General features: G+C 45.4%; 1 protein-coding gene across 1 annotated transcript in view; it reads left to right on the top strand.

The window, feature by feature from the left end:
• The window catches only part of ATP10B (ATPase phospholipid transporting 10B (putative)), a 118,994-nt gene that overhangs the window by 52,119 nt on the left and 43,995 nt on the right, over window positions 1-22,880 (top strand). The window contains exons 8-13 of the mRNA XM_061188412.1: window positions 1,198-1,450; window positions 2,566-2,804; window positions 14,586-14,777; window positions 16,256-16,856; window positions 19,383-19,492; window positions 21,462-21,588. Coding sequence (XP_061044395.1) covers window positions 1,198-1,450; window positions 2,566-2,804; window positions 14,586-14,777; window positions 16,256-16,856; window positions 19,383-19,492; window positions 21,462-21,588 — 1,522 coding nt within the window. The remainder of the gene's footprint in view (window positions 1-1,197; window positions 1,451-2,565; window positions 2,805-14,585; window positions 14,778-16,255; window positions 16,857-19,382; window positions 19,493-21,461; window positions 21,589-22,880) is intronic.

The following is a 22,880-nucleotide window of genomic DNA, read 5'->3' as shown; positions in this document are numbered from 1 at the left end:
TTTTCATTCATTAGTTCGTTCATTCATTGAGCACAGTAATCCTTTTAAAATGTGAGTCGGGTCATGCTCTCCTCTGCACTGAACCCTCTGGTGGTTTCACATCTACTCAACGTGAAAACTGAAGTTCTGACTGCGACGAACAAGGTCCTAGGTGATCTGGACCCCGACTCCCTCCTGGACCACATCTCCGAGCTGTTTCCTGCACACTCACACACAGGCCTGCTGACTCTCACCCCCGCCCTGCAAGCACCCAGCCCCCCATGCGCTGCCCGGAACCCTCCTGCTCCCACAGATAACCTCACGCTCACACCCTCATTTCTTCAGGTCTCTGCGCAAAGGTCATGGCTTATGACCGACTCCCTCCCAGCCGTCACCCTTTTCACTTTTCTTTACTCTTTTTCATGAGACTTACCGCTACCCAGTATCTATTTCTTTGTTTGTCTACTAGAATGTGAGGTTTTGTTCTGCTCACTGCCATTCGCAGGACCTAGAACGGCATGTGACACATAAAGCACCTGATAGGTGCTAGGTATTGGATCAGTGGGCAGTGATCAACAATGAGTCTGAATAGGAAACAAACTTATGGTTACCAAAGGGAAAAGGGGGGGAGAGAGATAAATTAGCAGTTTGGGATTAGCCGATACACACTACTATATATAAAATAGATAAACTACAAGAATCTACTGTGTAGCATATTCAAAAGCTTATAATAAACCAGAATGGAAAAGAATATATATATGTATATTATATACATAAAACTAAATCACTTTGCTGCATACCTGAACCCAGCACAACATTGTAAGTTAACTATCCTTCAAAAGAAAATGAGTCTGAATACCTGTCAAAGTGGGCAGCAGTCTTTGGTGGCATAGAGATCCGAGGGGCATCAGGAGACTCTGGACTGAGGCATCTAGAGCTCCTTACCTCCTTCTGGCTCAGTCATTAAACAAGCAATGGTGAGTGCCTACCCCATACTGGGTATCTCTGGTTGAAGAAGGCGTATCTCTTTTTCAGATGACCCTAAGAATGCCAAGGGAGGCATGAGGTCATTAACCTTTAATTTCTCAGAGAAGGTCCATCATGTGAGCTGACCTGAGCTTTCCATGAAATCGCTTTGCTACTCCCATCACCCAGTGAAGGTTCTGAGCTGGGGGACCAGCCCGTTTTCTGATACGATGGGAATTGATCTCCCCACAGATACTGATCCCAATCTCCCTTTACGTGTCCATTGAGCTGGTGAAGCTCGGGCAAGTCTTCTTCCTGCACAACGACCTTGACCTGTATGATGAAGAGACCCATTTGTCCATTCAGTGTCGAGCCCTCAACATCACCGAGGACTTGGGCCAGATCCAGTACATCTTCTCTGACAAGACGGGGACGCTGACCGAGAACAAGATGGTGTTCAGGCGTTGTACTATCATGGGCCACGAGTACTCTCACCAAGAAAATGGTACGAGGGCTTCCAGGGGCTCCCACCCCTCATCTAAAGGAATTGCCCCTGCTCTCCTGAGAGAATGGTGATAAAAACCATTATCCTGGCTCCCAGCAGAGGCTGGGAGTAGCTTCCTGCATCCCTGTGGCTTCCTTGTCACAGATCAATGCTGTTCTTATCACTTGTAAACTTTCATTTGTTCACAAAGGCTATCAGTGATCTCCTGTGCGGTAGCCCTCCAGTCGGTTGATCTTTGTCCTCGGTTGATCTTTGTCTGGTGCCATTTACACACAGGATTTTTATCTGTCAGGAATGCACTGGGGAAATGTTCAAATTATGTGCCAGTCACGCAGCCAAAGTTTAAGATTTTCTCAGGTCCCCTTACCTGACAGGACAGGCCCAGGTGTAGGCACATGGTGAGATGTGATACATCCAGGAAATGCCCTCCATGCTAACTGATCTCTTAGATTTTCACTGACGCAAAGCTTTGCCTTAGGGGATGTGGCTAGAAAATGCCTGGACTGTCATCTTGCATAGACTGCAAGTGGCCGACAGAGCTGACTGATCCCCTCAGCTCCCTCCCCCGACAACACACACACACACACACACACACACACACACACACACACACACACACACACACACACACGCTTCCTAGCTAGGAGAAGAAACTCACAAGAGCAGCATTCATTCTTTTGAGTGGGAGGGATGGAGAAAGAGAAAAGAGGGGATATTATAGGCGGTCCAGTCCCCTTTGCCACAGTGGTAACCATTTACATGGAGCTTCTAATCTCTTCTTAATAATAATACAGCTACCACTACCAGTCCTTAGAGTATGCTAATCACTTTTATATCACTATATCATTAAGTCTTCAAAACAACCCTGCGAGTTAGGTACTTTTTTATAATCCCTAATTGAGGAAAGAGAGGCACGGGTTATGCGAAGCTCAAAGTCACATAGCTAGGAGGTAGGAGAGCCAGGATTTGAACCTGTGCAACTTAGTCACACCCTTCTTTCACCAGCCAGGGTAGCCAGCTGCCTACTCTTAGCTCCACCCCCAAAGTCTGGCATCTCCCCAACCATGATCTGGCCAAGGTATGACTGGCGCAATAACGGGGTTCCTTTCCTGTAGCTAAGCGACTGGAGACCCCCAAGGAGCTGGACTCAGACGGTGAAGAGTGGACCCAGTACCAGTGCTTGTCCTTCCCAGCCCGAAGGGACCAGGGACCAGCAACAGTAAGGGGCCAAGGAGGGTCCCAGCCTCTGAGGAGGAGCCAGAGTGCCCGGGCACGCATCCAGGGCCACTTGCGACAAAGGTCCACGGGGCGCTGTGAAATCTCACAGCCCCCTGTGGCCTTCAGCAGCTCCATAGTAAGTCCCTGCCTTTTCCTCTTTGAATTGCTAGTGGCCCATCTGGGAGAGAGAAGGGGGAGGGCTCTGGGGTATGAAAGAGGAAAGGGTGTATAAACCCTGAAGAGCTCTCAGAATGGCAGCTCTTGGTCTTGTATGTAATCTACACGGGTTTTTGGGGGCATGTACGATTCTTGTTAATTTCAAATGTTCAATGTTTAGAAATTGGGAGATTTCTAAATGGAATTGAAAAAAGTCTCCCCACTAAGCCAGCATTTCCTTGTGGCGATAAGTGGTTTGAATGAAGAAGTCGGTGCTCCTGAGCCTGGGCGTGCCGTCCTCAGTTCATCACGGTCCCTCACCCCCTCTCTCTTTATCTTCATCCCTGAGCTGAGGCCCAGCAGCATGTTCATTATGCATTTTTTCCAAAATACAGCTAAGAGGAAAAAGAAATATCTGACATGTCCATGTTTCTATGAAGTGGAAAAACAAAAGGTGAGCCTGTAAGGCTTAGGTTTCAAGAAAAATGGGAGAATGTATTTATTGTGATAAAGAGTCTTAAATTGTTATGAAGCAAAGAACATCTCTGTCAAATTTACTCAGTCCACCTCACTCCCTTAGGCTAACTGCCAGGCCCCTAGGATGTTCGACTTTGCAACTTTGGGGCTTTCTGCATCTGGTCCCTCACGTTTGGTCCATTGGGAGAGTTACCACTAGACGTCCAGGCAGCAGGTGAAGAAACTTTCCCCAAGATGACACAGCATGCCCAAAAAGTCAAGGCCAGAACCAGGGCCTCTGACTCCTGTCTCATCCCACTTTCCTCTGCACCAGGCTCTTCCTCTGGGGAACACATCATCCAGAGTCCTCTGCACTTACAGAAAAGGCCTCAGGGAGCCCCAGGTATCTTGAACAAGACACATATACAGAGGGATTGAAAGTGCTATTATCCCATTATTAGAACATTAGATTTTCAAAATGATCATTTTGGTGAATTTCCTTCCAGTCTTTTATTTCCCCACTAATACACACACACACACACACACACACGTGCACACACACAAACTACATATTTTAACATTTTTGCAGTCATAGTACACATAAATTATAGCTGCTGGGTTTTTTTAATCTGACATGATATCAAGAGCCTTTTCCACATTGCTACCTAGTATTCATTACCCAGGACTGTTTTCTGACTGTGACAAGAAATGCTGTGAGTCTGTATGTTCTGGGTTGTTGTTTATCTAACTTTAAGTAAGTACAAAGTTAACTCTCTTATGTTATTGTCATGCACAGAAATGCAATAGTAGCAAGGAGAAAACAATAACAGTGTGTTAAGACATATGATGCTTATAAACCTACAAGAAGAATGATCCATTGATGCCTTTGGGAAGATTTTGGTTTTTATTTTTCTTTTTGATTTTCCCAAATGAAGTAACAACAAGACATGCATATTGTCAAGTCTTTCCTTCTTTAATTTAATTCTGTCCCTTCTGAATGGAATGCCCTTCCCCTCAGCTCTTTACCTAAATATTTAGACAATGAATTCAGTGAATTCTCATTGGGCACAGGTAGTAAGTCTTGCACTACTGGTGTCTTTTGGCATCTTCCAGTTCTAGATACCGTGGGCATCCTGTGTGCCTGAGAATGCCTCCCCCAGGACACGGGGAAAAAAAGGAAGCTTTCCTGTGTAGATCTCATTTGGGATACACAGATTCATTGCCCAGCCTGACAAATCTCAGCAGCCCAGAAGAATTGCAGCCCTGAGTCAGTCAGTATAACTTTTATTTGGGGCCCTTAGCTGATGGTCAGTGAAAGGGACACGTTAACTTATGAGCTGTCTCCAGATCCTGGATGTCATCGTTCTGCCCTGGCTGGCACATTCCAAGTCCAGTTCTAACTAAATGCATTTAGGAACAATAAGGAAATTGACACATCGAGTCAGACCCAACTCTTATTGCCTGGGCAGGAGAGGATGGTGATGTGTTCTCTTTGTGAGCTGCTAAATATGCTGTTCTACAAGTCAGGCTGAAAATCTGGGGTCAGTGGGACAATAGCATCCTGGCTATTTGTTAGGGAGGGCACTGGGCCAAGAGTCAGGAAACATAGGCTCTGGTTTCAACTCTGCTGAGGCTTGCTGGGTGGCCTTATGCAACATGTTAAACCTCTTTCTATCCCTGTTTCATCGCCTGAAAATACGTTGCTTACAACTCTCACTAGCTGTTCTAAAAGTCAAATACCATGATGCTTGTGCTGACCTGCAAGGTCACTGCCAGCTATGAATTAAGCACATTTGGGGTCAAATGTCCCAGGTTCTCATCTTTGCTCCACCGTGTATTAGCTCTGTGACTGTGGTCAACTCACTGAGCCGGAAGCCTCGATGTTCTCATCTTGAAAAGGGATTATTGTTATGCCTCGTGAGTTGATTTTGAGGATTTAATTCTTAAAGCTCATGTGTTCTAGACAGATGGATAACTAATAGAAGTTTTAAATGACTTTTCTAAAGGAAAGCTGTCTGCCTTGGACAAACGTTCACATAACTGATGACAGGGAGGGGAAATGGGAGTTTTCATAAAACACAATGTCAAGCTCTCTCCCCTGAGATTCTGGGATATTCGGTCTAGGGTGGGGCCTGAGCATTCATGTTTTTATTTCTGATGGTTCCAGTGAGCAACCAAGATTGAGAAACGCTCTAAGCATACCATCACCCCACTGGAAAATAGTCTTCATTTGGCTCAGACAGGCGCCTTCTACAGCTTGGGAGGCATTGGCTAAAGGGGGTGATTTATGTTGCCTTAAAGGGCTCTGACACTAACCTGTAAACTCTCTGTGGCTGAGTGGCAGACCCTTGAGTGAGTCCATAGAGAACGTCCGTGGCAGCCCCAGGTGGATGCCCTGGCTCCTGGTTCCCGCTCCCCCCCAACTTGGCAGGCTTTCTGTGTTGCCTCCTCTTCCACCCGCCCGTCTGGCAACCAATCTCGTTGGATAATCTCTTGGCAAAACCAGTGCTTTACCTTTCCTTTGTAAACTCAGCCAGAACTTGCCTCTGAAGCCCCAGGGATGCCAGGTCATGGCGGAGCACCCAACCCCATTCCAAAGAAGCCCATTGCTCTGAACCAAAAATAAAATGAGCATCAACGATAACAACCACTACAACAAAAGCTGGCTTTTTTCTTTTGCTACAAAGATCAAGGAAGCATCTGTTATTGTTGTCTAATTGGCTGCTCTAAAATCTGTGGCTTTAGGGTGGGGTAATATTCTTAGGAAAGTGGTGAGTTCTGAGCCAGCATTTAATAGTCCTGGCAGAGGGAAAATGAAATGCCTTTTCCCGCCTGGTCTGTAAGCAGCCAAGATTGGAGTAGAGAGTCTTTGTTTAGACATGCCACTTGGAAAAATATTTTTGAGTCATCAGACCAAAGACTGTTTTCCTAATCATAAAGTTTGCATCAGGGCCGTTTAGGCTCCAAACCCCACCACCTCTCCCTTCTGTGGGCACGACCCCTCCCACCTGTCTGGAAAGAATGCAATAGAGGGAAGTAAAGGGGGTGTCTTTGGCCCTCTGCCTCCTTTCTTGAAACTTGGTCTTCCTTTCATTGTTGGGAAGATATTTGTGCCATACTTATAGTCTGCTCCGGGTTGACAGGGACAGGCCACATGCACAAACTCCCACGGCAAGGTTAGGTAAGAGTCCAGATTTAACTAGTCAAGCGTGCAAAATCTTTTAGTAAGTGATGTGACCACACAGGGCAAGAAATGGATGAAGCCTGTCTCAGCTTTGCTTCCCTTAGCTCCCAGGGTCCCAAATGGGGGCACACAGCTATGGTGACCCTTTTCACAGAACTGGGTCTTACAAGATCTGGGATACTTCTTTCTTTTTTTCTTTTTTTTTTTTAATTGAAGTATAGTGGATTTACAATGTTGTATTAGTTTGTGGTGTATAGCAAAGTGATTCAGATAGATAGATAGATAGATAGATAGATAGATAGATAGATAGATAGATAGATACAGACATATTCTTTTTCATATACTTTTGCATTATGGCTAATTACAGGATATTGAATACAGTTCCCTGTGCTATACAGTAGGACCTTGTTGTTTATCTGTTTTACGTATAGTAGTTTCTATCTGATAATCCCAAACTCCTAACTTATCCCTACCCACCCCCTTTCCCTTTGATAACCATAAGTTTGTCTTCTATGTCCATGAGTCTGTTTCTGTTTCATAAAAAAGTTCATTTGTATCATATTTTAGATCCACATATAAGTGATATCATGTGGTATTTATCTTTCTCTGTCAGACTTACTTCACTTAGTATGATAATCTCAAGGTTCATCCATGTTGCTGCAAATGGCATTATTTCATTCTTTTTAATGGCTGAGTTAGACACACACACACACACACACCTCCTTTATCCATTCATCTGTCGATGGGCATTTAGGTTACTTCCATGTCTTGGCTATTGTAAATAGTGCTGCTGTGAACATTGGGGTGAATATATCTTTTTGAATTAGAGTTTTCTCCGGATATATGCTCAGGAGTGAGATTGCTGGATCATATGGCAACTCTATTTTTAGTTTTTTAAGGAGCCTCCACACTGTTTTCCATAGTGGTTGCACTAATTTACATTCCCACCAACAGTATAAGAGGGTTCCCTTTTCTCCACACCCTCTCCAGCATTTGTTATTTGTAGACTTTTGATGATGGCCATTCTGACCAGTGTGAGGTGATACCTCATTATAGTTGTGACTTGCATTTTTCTAATAAGTAGCAATGTTGAGCATCTTTTCATGTGCCTATTGGCCATCTGTATGTCTTCTTTGGAGAAATGTCTATTTAGGTCTTCTGCCCATTTTTAGATTGGGTTGTTTGTTTTTTTGTTGTTGAGTTGTATGAGCTGTTTGTATATTTTGGAAATTAAGCTCCTGTTGGTCACATCATTTGCAAATATTTTTTCCCAGTCCGTAGGTTGTCTTTTCATTTTGTTTATGGTTTCCTTTGCTGTGCGAAAGCTTATAAGTTTGATTAGGTCCCATTTGTTTATTTTTGCTTTTATTTCTTTTGCCTTGGGAGACTGACTTAAGAAAACATTGGTATGATTTATGTCAGAGAATGTTTTGCCTATATTCTCTTCTAGGAATTTTATGGTGTCACGTCTTATATTTAAGTCTTTAAGGCATTTTGAGTTTATTTTTTGTGTATGGTTTGAGGGTGTGTTCTAACTTCGTTGATTTACATTTACATTTACAGCTTTCCCAACACCACTTGCTGAAGAGACTGTCTTTTCTCCATTGAATATTCTTGCCTCCTTTGTCAAAGATTAATTGGCCATAGGTGTGTGGGTTTATTTCTGGGCTCTCTCTACTGTTCCATTGATCCATATGTCTGTTATTGTGCCAATATCATGTTGTTTTGATTACAGTAGCTTTGTAGTATTGTCTGAAGTCTGGGAGGGTTATGCCTCCAGTTTTGCTGTTTTTCCCCAGAATTGCTTTGGCAATTCTGGGTCTTTTGTGGCTCCATACAAATTTTAGGATTCTTTGTTATAGTTCTGTGAAAAATGTCATGGGTAATTTGATAGGGATCACATTAAATCTATAGATTGTTTTGAGTAGTATGGCCATTTTAACAATATTCTTCAAATCCAAGAACATGGAATATCTTTCCATTTCTTTGTATCATCTTCAATTTCCTTTATCATTGTTTGATAGTTCTCAGCAGATAAGTCTTTCAGCTCCTTGGTCAGGTTTATTCCTAAGTTTGGTTTTGGTTTTGGGTTTTTTGATGCAATTTTAAAAAGAATTGTTTTTTTACTTTCCCTTTCTGATATTTCATTGTTAGTGTAAAGAAATGCAACAGATTTCTATATGTTAAACTTGTATCCTGCTACCTTGCTGAAATCATTTATCAGTTTTAGTAGTTTTTGTGTGGAGTCTTTAGGGTTTTCTATGTATAATATCACGTCATCTGCATATAACGACAATTTTACCTCTTCCCTTCCAGATTGGATATGTTTTATTTTTCTTGTCTAATTGCTGTGGCTAGGACTCCCAATACTATGTTGAATAGAAGTGGTAAGAGTGGGCCTCCTTGTCTCATTCCAGATTTTAGCAGGAAGGCTTTCTCTGTTGAGTATTATGTTGGCTGTAGGTTTGTCATAAATAGATTTTATTATGCTGAGATATGATCCCGCTATACCCACTTTGGTAAGGGTTTTTATCATGAATGGATGTTGTGGGAAACTCTCTTCTTGCTAGGCCACTGAGTTTTTTTCCTTGGGGCTTCTGCCCCATTTGGGAAAAGCTTACCTTGATAATCCACATGATTCTATTTAAGCAAATATTTACTAATATTGAGCTCTCCCCATTCTTGAACCAAACTCAATATCATCAAGGCCACAACCTCATCAAGGGCAAAAACATGACTGCCCTAAATAATACTTCAACCTTCAGCTCCCCAGCAACTGGGAAAGTTTGTTTCCACAATAGCAATACAACCACGTGGCTAAGTATTCAAAAGGAACCAAAGGGCAAATGAAGAGAGTAAGCCTCCCTCCCTCCTCTATTCCCCACCACCTCAGAGACGACCATTATTTGTATATTCCTGTGTCTTTGCCAGAGGTGCTGTATCTATATAGAAGCAGGCAAGTGGGGTGTACACATAAACACATCCTTTCCCACAGACAGAAGCAGAGCATACCCACTGTTTTGGACTTTGGACTTTTTTTTAACCTAATGAATCTTGGGGAATATTTCATATATGTAGACAAACTGACAAATATTCGATGGAGAGCCGCTTCATCCCATTTTTAATGGCTGTTAGAATTTGTTGGATGGTCGAGCCATCACATGTTTATACATGTATATAAGTTTTTCTATGGTATTCTTAGAGCATAACTGCTAAATTGAGATTGTGTGCATTTTTAAAATTTTGATTGATACTTCTCAAGTGGTTGTAGGAGTTCAGACACTCACCAAAGCAAATAGAAGGGTCTGCTTTCTCTCCTTCTTCCAAGTCTTTGTATTCTCAGTGTCTACATTTCTTTAGAATAGCCTTTCATTTATTGTCGGTCGGTCAACAAATACTAAATAATATGGCAAGTACTGTTCTAGACACTAGGGATATAAAGTCTAACGGGGCATTGTTCCTGATTTCAGGCGCTTACAGCCCAGTGACGGGGCAAGAACCCCAGTGCCTACAGGACACTGCTGTCAGTGCTGGGGTGTGTGGGTGCAGAGGTGCTATGGGAGCCCAGAAGAGGTGCACCTACATCAAACTAGGCATCAGGGGGCTTCCTGGAAGGGTTAGCCTCAGAGCTGAATTTGAGACAAAATTTTAAAGGTTAACCAGAGCAAAGAGAAGAGACCATCTAGCGGGGAGATTGCAGGTTGTTTTAGGGGAGACATTCTGCACAAGCAAATGGAGACTTGGGGTTCCAAGGAATAGCTGGAATAAGAGGCACAGGTCGGAGAGAGGTGAAGGAGGAGATGGAGGCATGGGAGGAACCAAGCCTCAGAGTTTGCTTCCAGGCCTACGCACCAGGGTTCCTGTTCATTTCCACCACTGGCTCTGTGGGTTCCCATAGCAACAATCTGCTGCACCCAATTAGTGATAGTCACCAATATGACCATGAGTGAGCCATCACTACAACTGAGAGGAGAGTAATGGAATGGAGCTTGGCCTTCTTCTCCCAGCCTTCAATGCAGAACACTCCTCAGTCAGAGAGGAAGTGGGAGTGATAGGGCAGCCCTATAGCCTAGAGCCTTGCTACTCAAACTCTTGTCCTCTGACCCCCAGCAGGAGCACCACTTGGGAGCCTGTAGAAATGCAGATGCTCAGACCCCACTCCAGACCTGCTGCATCAGCATATGCATTTAAATAAGACACCCAGCTGATTTGTGTATATGTTACAGTTTGGGAAGTGCTGGCATCGTGTTTAAGGGTTTGGGTTTTGGCATCAGCAGAACTGGATTCAAGACCCAGCTTTTTAATTGATTTTGGGACCTTAGACAAGTTACTTATCCTCAGTGAGCCTCATTTGCCTCATAAATAAAATGGGAGAATGATAATAGCTATTTTGATGCTGTTATAATGATTACATGATGTACATGGAAGCACTTACCAAAGCCCCTGACTTTGCTATAAGTTGTCAGCAGATATAATCTGATGATAATAAGAGGATCCTTGAGTGTGTGGTGTGAGGTCAGAGATCACCTTCCTCAAAGAGGGTTTATCTGAGCTTCGGGTGTTCTGCAATAGAAAGAAATCCAACCAGTTGGGTGCCCAGCTGCCACAAAGCTCTAATCTGAGCAACTGGTAGCCCCACAAATGTATATTTCTTTTCCTTCAGAGAAATACACTAGCCAAAGGGCCCGGAGGGGGTTGGGGGCACTGCTTTCTCTATAATCGTCCTACATGCCAAGTTCCTAAATGTTAATGAACCGGACAGCAAACCAATGGGCTGTGGACAAAGGGAACCACGAAGAAGCTTGCCCTGCAGAAACAAGTCTGCGTGCCTGGATAAAGCTTCCCTGACATCTGTCACTGACACCTGCAGGCTGGGCCTGCTGCCGTTGCCAGAGAGAAGCAGGCCCTTTGCAGAACTTTTTTTTTAGTGCATTGCTATATGATTGGGTGAAAATATACTAAATAAGAGTTTTAACAAAGAGCCCCCATGGGTTAGTCAGTGGTGAGGTAGCATGGCATCCTAGATAGGAGTCAGGCAACAAAGGTTTGAGTGAGTGCCTACAGGCTGCCAGGCACCGGGGACACATCACAGTCTCTGCCGTCATGGCACTTAGAGACTAGAGAGTAATGGACATGCAATACATAACCGTTAAATCATTTTAACTGTGTCACCGTTTGGAAATGCATAATGCATAGCTTGGAGCAAGCAGTGTGCTGTCAGAGGCCGGAGTCAGGTGGTGTGAAAACTGTCCTAGTTCTGACCCTGATTCGATGTGCAGTCTTGGGGAGTTCACTGCCCTCCTCCCTGGCACTCAGTTTTAGCATCAGGAAAATAGGGGATTTGGCCTTGATGACCTCCAAGCTTGTTCCCAAGTCTGGGTATTTTTGGTAAGGGTTGAAAGCATCCCATTCATGTACCCCTGCCAAAAAAAAAAAAAAAAATGAAATCTACTTTCTGAAAAAGATCCCCATAATCCCCTTTATAATCTCATGGACTCCCTGCTGAGCCCTAAGGATTAGATATATAAGCCCGTCAGTTGTATTTGGGATCCCAGACACTAAAGATGCCAACTGTCAGCAAGTATCAAAGGCCACTTCCTTCTCGTGGGAGATCTTGCCTGGCATGGAGGTTAAAGAGCATGAATTCTAGAGTCGGACTGTCTTGAATCAACTTGCTGTGAGACCTTGGGCAAACACCTAATCTCCCTGGGCAGCAATTTCCTCGTTTGAAGTACAGAGGTAACTGGGAGAATAATAGTACTCAATAGATAGTGTGCTGTGGGGATGCAGTGAGATAATGGATGTACCCAGAACATAAGAAACCTCCACGAAATGGAACTGTCATGACTATTATCAGAAATTGGCTCAGAGTTCTGTGAGTGATGTTGGTAAACCGGATGGACCCTGGAATCTGGTTAGAGGAGTTTGCACGGGAGCGTTAATAAGGGAACATAGCTACTTTACCACGACCACAGAAAGGAAGACCCTAGGCTCACAATCAAGGGGTCTGGCATCAATTCTGGCTTTACACTGACTCCTTGGGTGACACTGGTCAAGTCAGACATCTCTCTGGGTTGCAGTTAAGTTGGGGCTAGTTTCATCTCAACTTGGGACTCTGAGAACCCAGTGAGATCACGTAACTGACATTGTTGGAAAGGTAGGATTAGCTCCATCACTGTGAGTTCCTGCTATGACAACTGCACTCAAAGGCAGAGAGGATGGATGGTTCCTGCTCCTTCCTAAGCTTTCTGAAAATAGGGTCACTGTACGGGATGGATGGCCCACCATTACTTATTACAGGGCAATGAAAGGAAATGCAGACTTGACGCAGTTTTACTCGCACTCTTCCTTTTAATAAAAAGGCTTGTCCTCTTAAGATGGTATAAGCAAGTTGGAAGTGTAGGTGTTGGCTCTGGGAAAGCCCTCAAAATGAAGGTCAGAACTCTTTACGGTGTGAGCTCCACCCGCAGTCCACTTCCCCGATCAAGCTGTGCTGTTGGAAAACCCGACTCTCATCCCTCCAGCCATCCAGCACCTCCGCGTCAGTCTGGGTTTCCTCCCCTGTGGCTCTCACCTGTGCCAGCAGTCCCAGGGAGGTTAGAATCTGACTTCTGGAGTCACTGCAGTTGGTAGTCAGAGAACACAGTCTGAGGACTCTTTCCCCACAGGATGTTCTTCATCTCAACTTGGGTTCTTGTTTGTAAAACTTGCTAGCTTGTTGGCCCTCAGTCTTCACTCTGCACGAATCGGTCAAGATTCCCTCAGTCCATCGTTTCCAATCATTGACTCTCTTCGAAACTTTAATTGACCTGTGAACTCTGAACACTGATAGAAATGGCTTTATGTGGAAACTTCTTTGCAGAATGGCTTTTGTCATATCTATGAAGAGCTAGTGTTTATTGAACTTCTGCTTCAAACAAAGCAATCCTTGGAGTTCCAGAAGATACAACTTCATGGAAAAGGCAGTCTCTGTCTTTCAGGCTCTTGGTTTATCTCTAGAGAGATTAAACATGGACATAAGAAAGTTGAATTTAAAATATAGGTCAATATGTCGTGAATTCTAGAGGGATGGTGGAAGTGGCAACTTCTACAAAGATGTGGAAAAACTGGAAATCCATGAGTCAGATCCAGCCCACAGGTTTTTTAAAAAAGAAAAGAAAAAAAACAGTTCTCACATCATCTCTACTTTACCTTGAAAAATCCAGAGATTTGGCAAAATGTACCAGCCCTGGAGCATGTTAGTAGCAGAGCAGTCGCCCCCTTTTCGATGGGGTGGGACTTGCCAGGTCTCACAGCCCCCCATCCCATAGTGTCCTCGTCTGTACCTTGGCCAGCTTCCCTCATTCACCTTACCCTGACTCCTGTGCACATTCTGCATTCAGGAGCCTGCTGCTGTGGCTCGGAAGACAGAGAACTCACTGTGGGCTGGCTCAGATCTCATGGACCCGTGGAGTTTTCATGGTTATTGAAGTCTAGGTAGGATTTGGGTAGACAGGAGAGGACTTCAAACAGGCTGTGATCAGAGGCATAGGAGGGGAGTATACCCCCAGGAGGCAGCAAACAGACCACTCGGCCTAGCTGAGGGTCCACAATACAGAGTGGTGGGAATCAAGAGTGGAAATGCAAATGGGAAAGAATTTAGATGCCAGACTGAATTGATCGTGTTTACAATGAAGACCTCCTGGAAGTTTTTCAAGCTCAAGAATACCTTGAGGGAAATAGTATTTTAGGAGGACGAATGCGTGATACATATGAAGGGGTTGAAAGAAGAGAGGTGAAAGGCAGCAACCTCACTGTAGAGGCTGATGCAGAAATCCAAGCTGGAGGGCTAGAGGGTCTGCGCTTGGCTGGAAACATCAGGAATGAGGGATAAATGGCGGGGAGACCCTGTGGGGAAAGAACTACCAGAGCCTATAACTGATGGACATGTGGGGTTGAGGGAAAGGGAGGAACCAAATCACACTCTACAATGACCAGGCCCAGGGGAGGGGGAGACGTGCTGGATGCAGGATGCAGGGGGGTACTGTATCAGCCTTTCCCAGGCATGAAAGAATCTGCCGGAGGGGGCTTTCCTCCCCAGTCCCTTCAGGAAAGACTCTGACCCGGGCCTTTCTCTCCCAGGAAAAAGACGTGACTCCAGATAAAAACCTCCTGACCAAGGTACGAGATGCAGCCCTGTGGCTGGAGACCCTGTCAGACAGCAGACCTGCCAAGCCTTCCCTCTCCACCACCTCCTCCACTGCTGACTTCTTCCTGGCCTTGACCATCTGCAACTCCGTCACGGTCTCCACGACCGCAGAGCCCCGTCAGAGGGTAAGGACCGCTGATGGTAAGGGTGGGATGGATGGGAGGAGGGGGAGGGGGAGGGGGTAAGCCCTGTACAGGGGGACAAGGTACTTGGGTCCTAGCCACACTGTCACCATTTCATCACTGTGAGACCTTGAACAGAGCTCTTCTCCTCTCTGGGCCTCATTCTCCTCATTTTTTAAATAAAATATTAAAAGTTCCATATGAGCTCTCTATATAGGTTTCACATTTTTGTGTCTGTCTGTCTGCAGGGTAGATGTTAAAAGTTAATATTTACTGAGCACTTGCTGTGTGCCAGGCTCCATGCCAAACATGTCACCTGCACTATCATTTAATCCTCACAGCCCAACAGTCCTAGGAGGTATGTCTTTGGATTTAACAAGTGAAGAAACAGTGGCGTGGCTCAGAGAGCTTGAGGAACTTAAGGAAGGACGTATGGTGAATACACGGCAGAACGATCTGTACGATTCTGTAATAATATCACGGTATAGTGGTATCTGCTTTTTAATGGAGGTTTAAAAAAATAATTAACACCATGTGTGAAGTTCTGCCAGTTTGGAGATAATGCACCTGGATGGCCACTCATAGGACGTTATACTCTGAATTATTTTTCAGTACAGAAGATAGATTTATCTTCGATTATCCACATACTCTCACCCAAGCTCCCCTGTAAGTGAAAAATAAGAATAATTGGGTGTTACAACATGTGGCCACAAAATCAAGAAAAAGAGGGTTCATCCAGGCACCAAACCAGAGCCCCCATTATTACACCCAGATTCTAAACTACCCTGAAAAGTCGGCAAGTAATCAGAAGTCTTCAGGGAGTTTTGGGAACACAGGAAGCATTATCTGAGAAATTCTCCCTATTTTCAAGAGAGAAAGAAGTACCATTTGGGGAAGGACAGCATCCAATTCTCAATTTTCACGTTAATGGGGAGGCTTTAGCTGGCAGGTAGCTCAAGAGCCCAATCCCTGGAGTCAGACGGACCCAGATTTGAGACCCAGCTCTGCTATCTACACCCTGGGTGATCACAGCCAATTTAACCTCTTTATGCCTCAGTTGCCTCATCCAGAAATTGGGATAATGATAGGATCCCCTAGCGTTGCTGGGAGGATGAAGTGAGATGTTGCGTGCAAAAATAAAGCAGACGAGGCACTGGTAAGGGTGCAGGGCGTGTGAACCCCTACTATGAGTCTGGCTTTTGTCTCCTTTGCTTTGCTTTGCCCATGATCAGAGTGGGATGGTCATAAGATAGAGGAAAATGAGTATCGCCAATCCCTAGGAAGTCAGGGCTGGAAGGAAACCAATGGCCTAACTCCCTCATGTTATAGGTGGGTAAACCGAGGCTCACAGAGGGGAGAACACTTGCCCACCATCACTGAAGGCCCACCTAACTCACTGATTGCAAAATGAGATTCATAAGACAGCTTGATAGTTTTCCCAACCTGGAGAGTCATGGTCTCCTTCCCTCCTCTACCACAAGGTCACAGTGCCACCCTTGACCAAGGCTCTGGTGACATCCCTGGAGAAGATTCAGCAGCTGTTCCACAGGTTGAAGCTTTCGAGCCTCAGCCAGTCATTCTCGACCACCGCACCCTCCGACATGGGCCTGGGGGAGAGTTTGGGGGCCAACATGCCCACCACGGACTCGGAAGAGAGAGACGACACGTCTGTGAGCAGTGGCGGCTACTCCACCGACGGCGGCTACAGGAGCAGCACGTGCGAGCAGGGTGACGTCCTGGGGGCGGGCCCGGGTGCCTCCCTGGAGGAGGTGCTGCAGGCCCCGGCCCTCAGCCTGGCCGGCCCCGAAGTCTGTTACGAGGCCGAGAGCCCGGATGAGGCTGCCCTGGTGCACGCTGCCCGTGCCTACAGCTTCACGCTGGTGTCCCGGACGCCCAAGCAGGTGACCGTGCGCTTGCCCCAGGGCACCTGCCTCACCTTCGATGTCCTCTGCACCCTGGAGTTTGACTCTGTCAGGAAGAGGATGTCCGTGGTCGTGAGGCACCCGCTGACCGGTGAGATCGTCGTCTACACCAAGGGTGCTGACTGCATTATCATGGACCTGCTGGAAGACCCAGCCTGCGGTGAGTCCACCTTACTGGGTTCCAAGAAGAGAGGGCTTATTTAACAGGCGGCGTGGACGGTAACCAGGGCCTCAGGTTATAGTGTCGCTCAGTCCGGCAGGTCCCAACTGGAGCACAAACCCTCAAGACGCTCTCCTCAAAGCAGCTTGCTTAACACACACTGCTTTACACGTCTCCACGACCTGGAGAATTACAGAGCTCATTATTAACTTATTAAAGGCTTTGTTTGGGCAGTCTTGTCATAGAGGAACTTCTTTAACTTTATTTATCCCAGTTTCTAGTTTTCCAAACTCATTTAAAGATGGACTCCCCATACACAATTTTTTTCAACCAGGACTTCCATTAACATACCCTAGAACACACTGTGGTTTTAACTCTTAGTTTTGGAGAGAAGCCAACTGAACCCAAAGAGGGAAGTGACTTAAAAGAAGTGGCCCCAGCTAACCAGTGGTAAATCCTATGTGGAGGTGTCCTGAATCCCAGTTCAGAGCTCTTTCCATGCTGCCAGAATTCTGCATCAGGCTCGGTTCACTCTGGGAAGCCTCAGGTGGTCCTCTTTATCATCCCTTTCCCCAGCCTCCCCCAAACAGATTTTCATAAACTTGCTCAAGGCCAGAAAAATGTTCCAAAGTCCCTACATATCAGTGTCCAATTTTGGAACAGCATGAATTAGTGTGCAGCCGCTTCCTGATTGCTAGCAAGGAGAAGACAGTTATGGGGCTGTGATTCTCCCAGGGTAGTAGATTCTAGCCAAGCTTTAGAATTGCCCAGGCAGCCCTGTGCCTCCTGAATTATCAGCTATGGATCAGAGCCAAGAGGTTCATGGAGATTGATGAGTGTTTTGAATGGGAAGGGAGCTAATTAAGTCTCTTCATCCCCAGTCTCTGGCAGACAAGTGAATTCAGTGTTTCCGAGTCAAGGGTGCCACGGCATTCTATCCCTGGGCAACAGCCTTCCACACTGCCCTGGAGATGTTTCTTTCTTTGTTCCTCACCTGATTCCAAAATGGATTACCGATGCCTCCAATAAAAAACACATAGACAGTGTTACTATAAGATTTGCGAAGCAAAGATTTCAAAAGGAGGGGGAAAAAATAACCTCAGGGTTTAATATATTTACAGTGTTTGAACATTCAATTTGACCCTGAGGTTCCTGGTAGCCTGAGCAAAAATGTAAACTCAAAGGCACACAGGTAGAAGGCAAAAGGTGTTTAATCTCAGGAGCTGATGTCTTTGAAAATAAAATATTGTGGATAGTGCTCAAAAAGATAAGGTACAAAGACTGTGGTTAAGGTACCAGGAAACCAGTAGCAACTGAAAAATGAGAAAATAATCTTTGAAGGGATTTTTATACTGCATAAAAGCAGCCTTGGAATAGTATCATGGAGAAAGTCAGAGCTTTGCTGGACTTCCTTATACTTATCTTACTGTTAAGAATTGTACTTTTAATTTTGCATTATATGGAGGGATGGACAAAGTGCACAAAATCTGTTTACCACTTAGGGCTTCTAAAGATCTCAATCCAGCCCTGGTAAAGAAGGATTCAGAAGCTTTTTCCAAGCTCAGATTTACAAAGTGCTGCCACTGATTAGTGATGTCTGTAACATCTTAGATAAAGGAAGCGGTGATGGCATCAATCCTGCCCCATAACCACCAGCCCAGGCTGAAAAATTCTTTTTTATCTGATAGATCAAAGTACTGGAATTTCAAAAGAAAAAGATAAACTTCTTCTAAGAGAATCGTATTATGTAGGACTTCAAAAGGGGGACTTTGAGCAACACAATGAAATATTTTTCACACTAGATTTATAGGAATCCAAAAAATATTTTTTCTAAGCCTAACTCAGCAAACCCGGTATGGTGAGGAACTTAGTAATGAGATTCAGGTCTGTAGCCACCTTGGAAGCAACTTGCTGTAAGAACTAAAGTAGATGACGGAGAAGGTGATGGATAGTATGTCTGAGACTTAGCAAACTGGTCATCCAGGGCTAAACTGGCCACATGGAAAACTCCTTAGGTAACAAAAAACACTCAGACTTCTGGTCCCCTGATTCAGCAGGCCTTCAACCTGACCTGCGAATCTCTATTATTGGTTTAAGTTCCCTGGTGGTTCTGATGCAAACAGATGTTTGGGTTATCCATGCTTTTTTTTTTTTGCCTCACAGCATGCAGGATCTTAGTTCCCTGACCAGGGATCAAACCCATGCCCCCTGCAGTGGAAGCACGTTGTCCTAACCACTGGACCGCCAGGGAATTCCTGCAAACAGGCATTTGGGAACAATACCTGGAACCACCTACCTTCCCTAAATAGCACTTCTCTCAGCCAGACTTTGGATGATCAGATATAGAGAGCAGACAATTTAAGGACCCGTGGAGTTACCGCCTTCCAGGGCAGCCTGGGAGAGCTGGGCCATGTTTGCAGGGGGCGGGGGCATGAGGGAATTCCTCCTCTAAGATGCCTGAGCGTTAAGAACGGGATCCCTAAGCAATTGCCCACGACCTCATGGGGGACAATGACTGTTTGACAGCGACTGACACTGATGTGGAAAAGAAGGTGAGGAAAATCCGAGCCCAGACCCAGAGGCATCTAGACTTGTATGCAAGAGATGGCCTTCGAACACTGTGCATCGCCAAGAAGGTGAGAACAAATTCCACGCTTAGTGGCTGAAAGGCCTCGACCCTGCTTCTGTCTTTTCTATTTCTTTTTTAGAAGATCCTCAACGTTGGTTGTTTTAATATTTTCAAAATTAGCTATCCTGACCACAGAGACCCATGACTTTGACAATTTTGCTGGGACAAAAATCTGAGTGGCAAGGGTCCTTATTAGTGTGGCTTTGTGGTTCCTTGCTTTCCATTGTCTATGTAACTGATAACCTATAACTCATAATTTTTTTAATGTTATAATTTTGCCTTCAAATATCCTTTGAACATTTGCATTATTTGCCTAGATTTGGAATTGGGGAGATTTTATGTGATCACATACAAATCTAGATTTCTGGTTTCTCTTGAAAATGCAGAGGATCTGGAAAACCGGATCTCCATTCTTGAATAGCTACAAATAGCTAGAGCCATGTAGCATGTAGCCATGTAACTAGAGCCATGTAGCTGATCCCTTTGATGAAAGATATATTCTGCTGTGTTCTGGGACTGGTCATGGTTCCTACCATTCCCGATCGCATTGCCCTTGGCCCAGCTATAGTCAAGTAGATTACCCACCTTATGTCCTTCAGGTCTTTCACTTTGCTGCCCCTACAGGAAAGGAGGCAAAGAGCTATGAATCCCAGAGCTGGGGCATCTAATGAGGCACCTAAAATCAGATAGGGGAGCTATGATGGGCATACATTTCGAGATGGCTAGAAGTGGCTTCTTCTCCATAAATCCCCAGAGCTCTTCGTCTCTTTTGTAGGTGCTTAGTGCACCATAAAGTTTAAGAGCACCCACTTTAAAGCCAGACCTACCAGGGGACAAGTCCCAGTCTCACCACTTATCTGTGGTGTGACCTTGGGCAAGTTTCTTCACCTCTCTGAGTTTGGGGATGTTCTTATCTGTAAAAAGTTGCTAGTGTTCCCTACCTCATATAATTGTCAGGGAGATTAACTAAGATAACACAGGTACAGCGCCTGGGAGAGTGACCAGCATTACTATTCTATAAATTGTAATTATATCCTTACCACCTTCTATTTTTTATTAATATTATCTATTCCTATTTTGCCTCCTCTGATAAGACTGTTCTTCCTTGAGAGCAAAAGGCCTACCTGTGTCCCCTTGGTTTTCCCTACAGTGCCGTGCACGGAGGGAAAATTAAAGAATATTTGATGCTTGAAGAAAAGAGTCATTCATTACTATAAGAGACAGTGAGGATATAATGCCAACAGAGGGGTCTAAAAGTGCTATGGACTCCAGATATGCCCTCTAGTTGGATTCTTTCAGCCATTGGGCACCCCCAGTAGCTGGTGGAATGGTCTACCAGGCTATGCAAGATCTGGCTGCTCCTTACCTTTCCAGCTTCATTGCTGGTCCTCTCCACCTGGCTCTCCATCCTTAAGCCAACTGGTATGTTCAAGGGACAGAAAGAAAGCCAAGTCCATTGCTATTTCATGGCCTTTGAACTTACCTCTCCCTGTGACAGAACCCTTCTCGTCATTGGATCTCAGCCTACATGTCACCTTGTCTAAGGGACCTGACGATCCAAATGAAATAACCCCTCTTCCCACAACTGTCCCCCTACCCTGTCATACGCCATCATATCACCCTCTTTGTTTTCTATATGGAATTCCTTGACATGATCCATTCTTTTAAATTATTCACTTGGATAATGTCTCTCACCCTCCACTAGCACATAAGCCCAGGCCTATAGGATTCTTGTCTGTCTTGATCATTGCTATATCTCCAGTGACCAGAGCATCACAGGGGCTCAACAGAAGTTTGATGATAATGGAACACGAAGAACAATCCTTCATCAATTCAAGACTCGAAAAAAAAACTATTGAGGGAAAAGCCCCATCTAATTGTACAGTGAAGCTCAAACTGGCCTGTAGGAGGCCCAGCACATGGGCAGGGGGAGGGAGTCACCCAGAGCTGTGAACAAGCCTCTTCCTGTTGCATAGATCTTAAGTGAAGAGGACTTCCAGAGATGGGCCAGTTTCCGGCGTGAGGCTGAGGCGTCCCTCAACAACAGAGATGAGCTTCTCATGGAGACAGCACAGCACCTGGAGAATCAACTCACCTTACTCGGTAGGTAAAAATAAGTTATCATTACATTTTAAAAAAGGAATGCTGCAAGCTGGAAAGGGAGTTCTTGGCCTTGATTCTGACACTGCTACAAATGTGTCTCAGTTAGGAACCTCCCTGGGGTGTCCTTCCAGGCATTTGGCGCCAATGGGCTGTGCCAATATCCAACCCAGACTCCACACACAGCTTCCTGAGGATGCCCCAGGAGCATTCCTGCACTCCCTGCTGGAGGAAGCCTGGTTGCTTCTTCTCCAGTCGTTCAAATGTTTACTGAGCACCTACTGTGTGCCAAGTAGCATGCTAGGTATTGTGGCTACAACAGGTAACAGGAGCCGCAGACCCTCACCTGAAACTAACACAACATTGTAAACCAACTCTACTCCAATAAAAATTTAAAGAAAAAACAACACAGACCCTGCCGTCCTGGAGCTCAGAGTCTAGCAAAGACACTTGGATGACTAAACAAGTAATTTCAACAGAGTGTGATGAGAGCTGGGCTGGAAGATGTACCCGGTGGGATGAAAGCACAAAGGAGAAGGTGGCAACCTACTGTGGAGCCAAGGAGGGTGCAGGACAGCCGGAACTGAGCAGAGGAAAGGAGCTGGTCAAAGGGGGAGGGTGTTCCAGGAGCAGGAAGGGCCCGAATGAAGGCCTGGAGGCAAGAAAGCCTGGGCTGGCTGGAGACTCAGAGGTCTTCTACGGCTGGACCACAGAGTGCGGGGGAGATCAACAGGATGCAGGTTATGAAGGGCCATGTAAGACATAGGCTGAAGGTTCGGAGAGGGGAAGGGGATCAAAGCAGGGACGGATTTGTGTTTTACAAAAATCACTCTGCTGCTGTAAAGACTTCTATAGAAGTTAGATAGATACTCTCGGGGGAAAGATGGAAAACACCAGCTAAGAGACAGCGTTGGATTTCTGTTGAAGGAAAAGCATTGCCAAGGGAGAAGGGGGAGGCTTTATTTATCAGGCTAATCTCTTCACAGCTCGGGAATAAGATCCAGGAAAGGGGATGCCTGAACAGCATGCACATACTGGCCATGTGGCAAAAGGCTTCTTTCATCTTGGGAGGCAGTGCTGGCCTGGGGATGAAGGCCACATCTTGGCCCTGTGGAGACCTTGCTGTGTGCCCAGGGACACATCCCCACACCCCTCTGAGCCTTTGCGCCTCCTCTGGCTAAATCACCAACCTCAGCCAGGCAGGGTTGAAGGGGGAAGACCCAGGGTCGCTGTAAGAAGACGGTAATACCTCTTTATATATAAAAGGTACCAGCAAGATTTGGTCAGATGGGTGG

The sequence above is a fragment of the Eubalaena glacialis genome, chromosome 4, assembly GCF_028564815.1.
Source record: "Eubalaena glacialis isolate mEubGla1 chromosome 4, mEubGla1.1.hap2.+ XY, whole genome shotgun sequence".
NCBI classification, from domain to species: Eukaryota; Metazoa; Chordata; class Mammalia; order Artiodactyla; family Balaenidae; genus Eubalaena; species Eubalaena glacialis.
The sequence above is the reverse complement of the archived record's forward strand: the minus strand, read 5'-3'. Positions and strand labels throughout refer to the sequence as shown.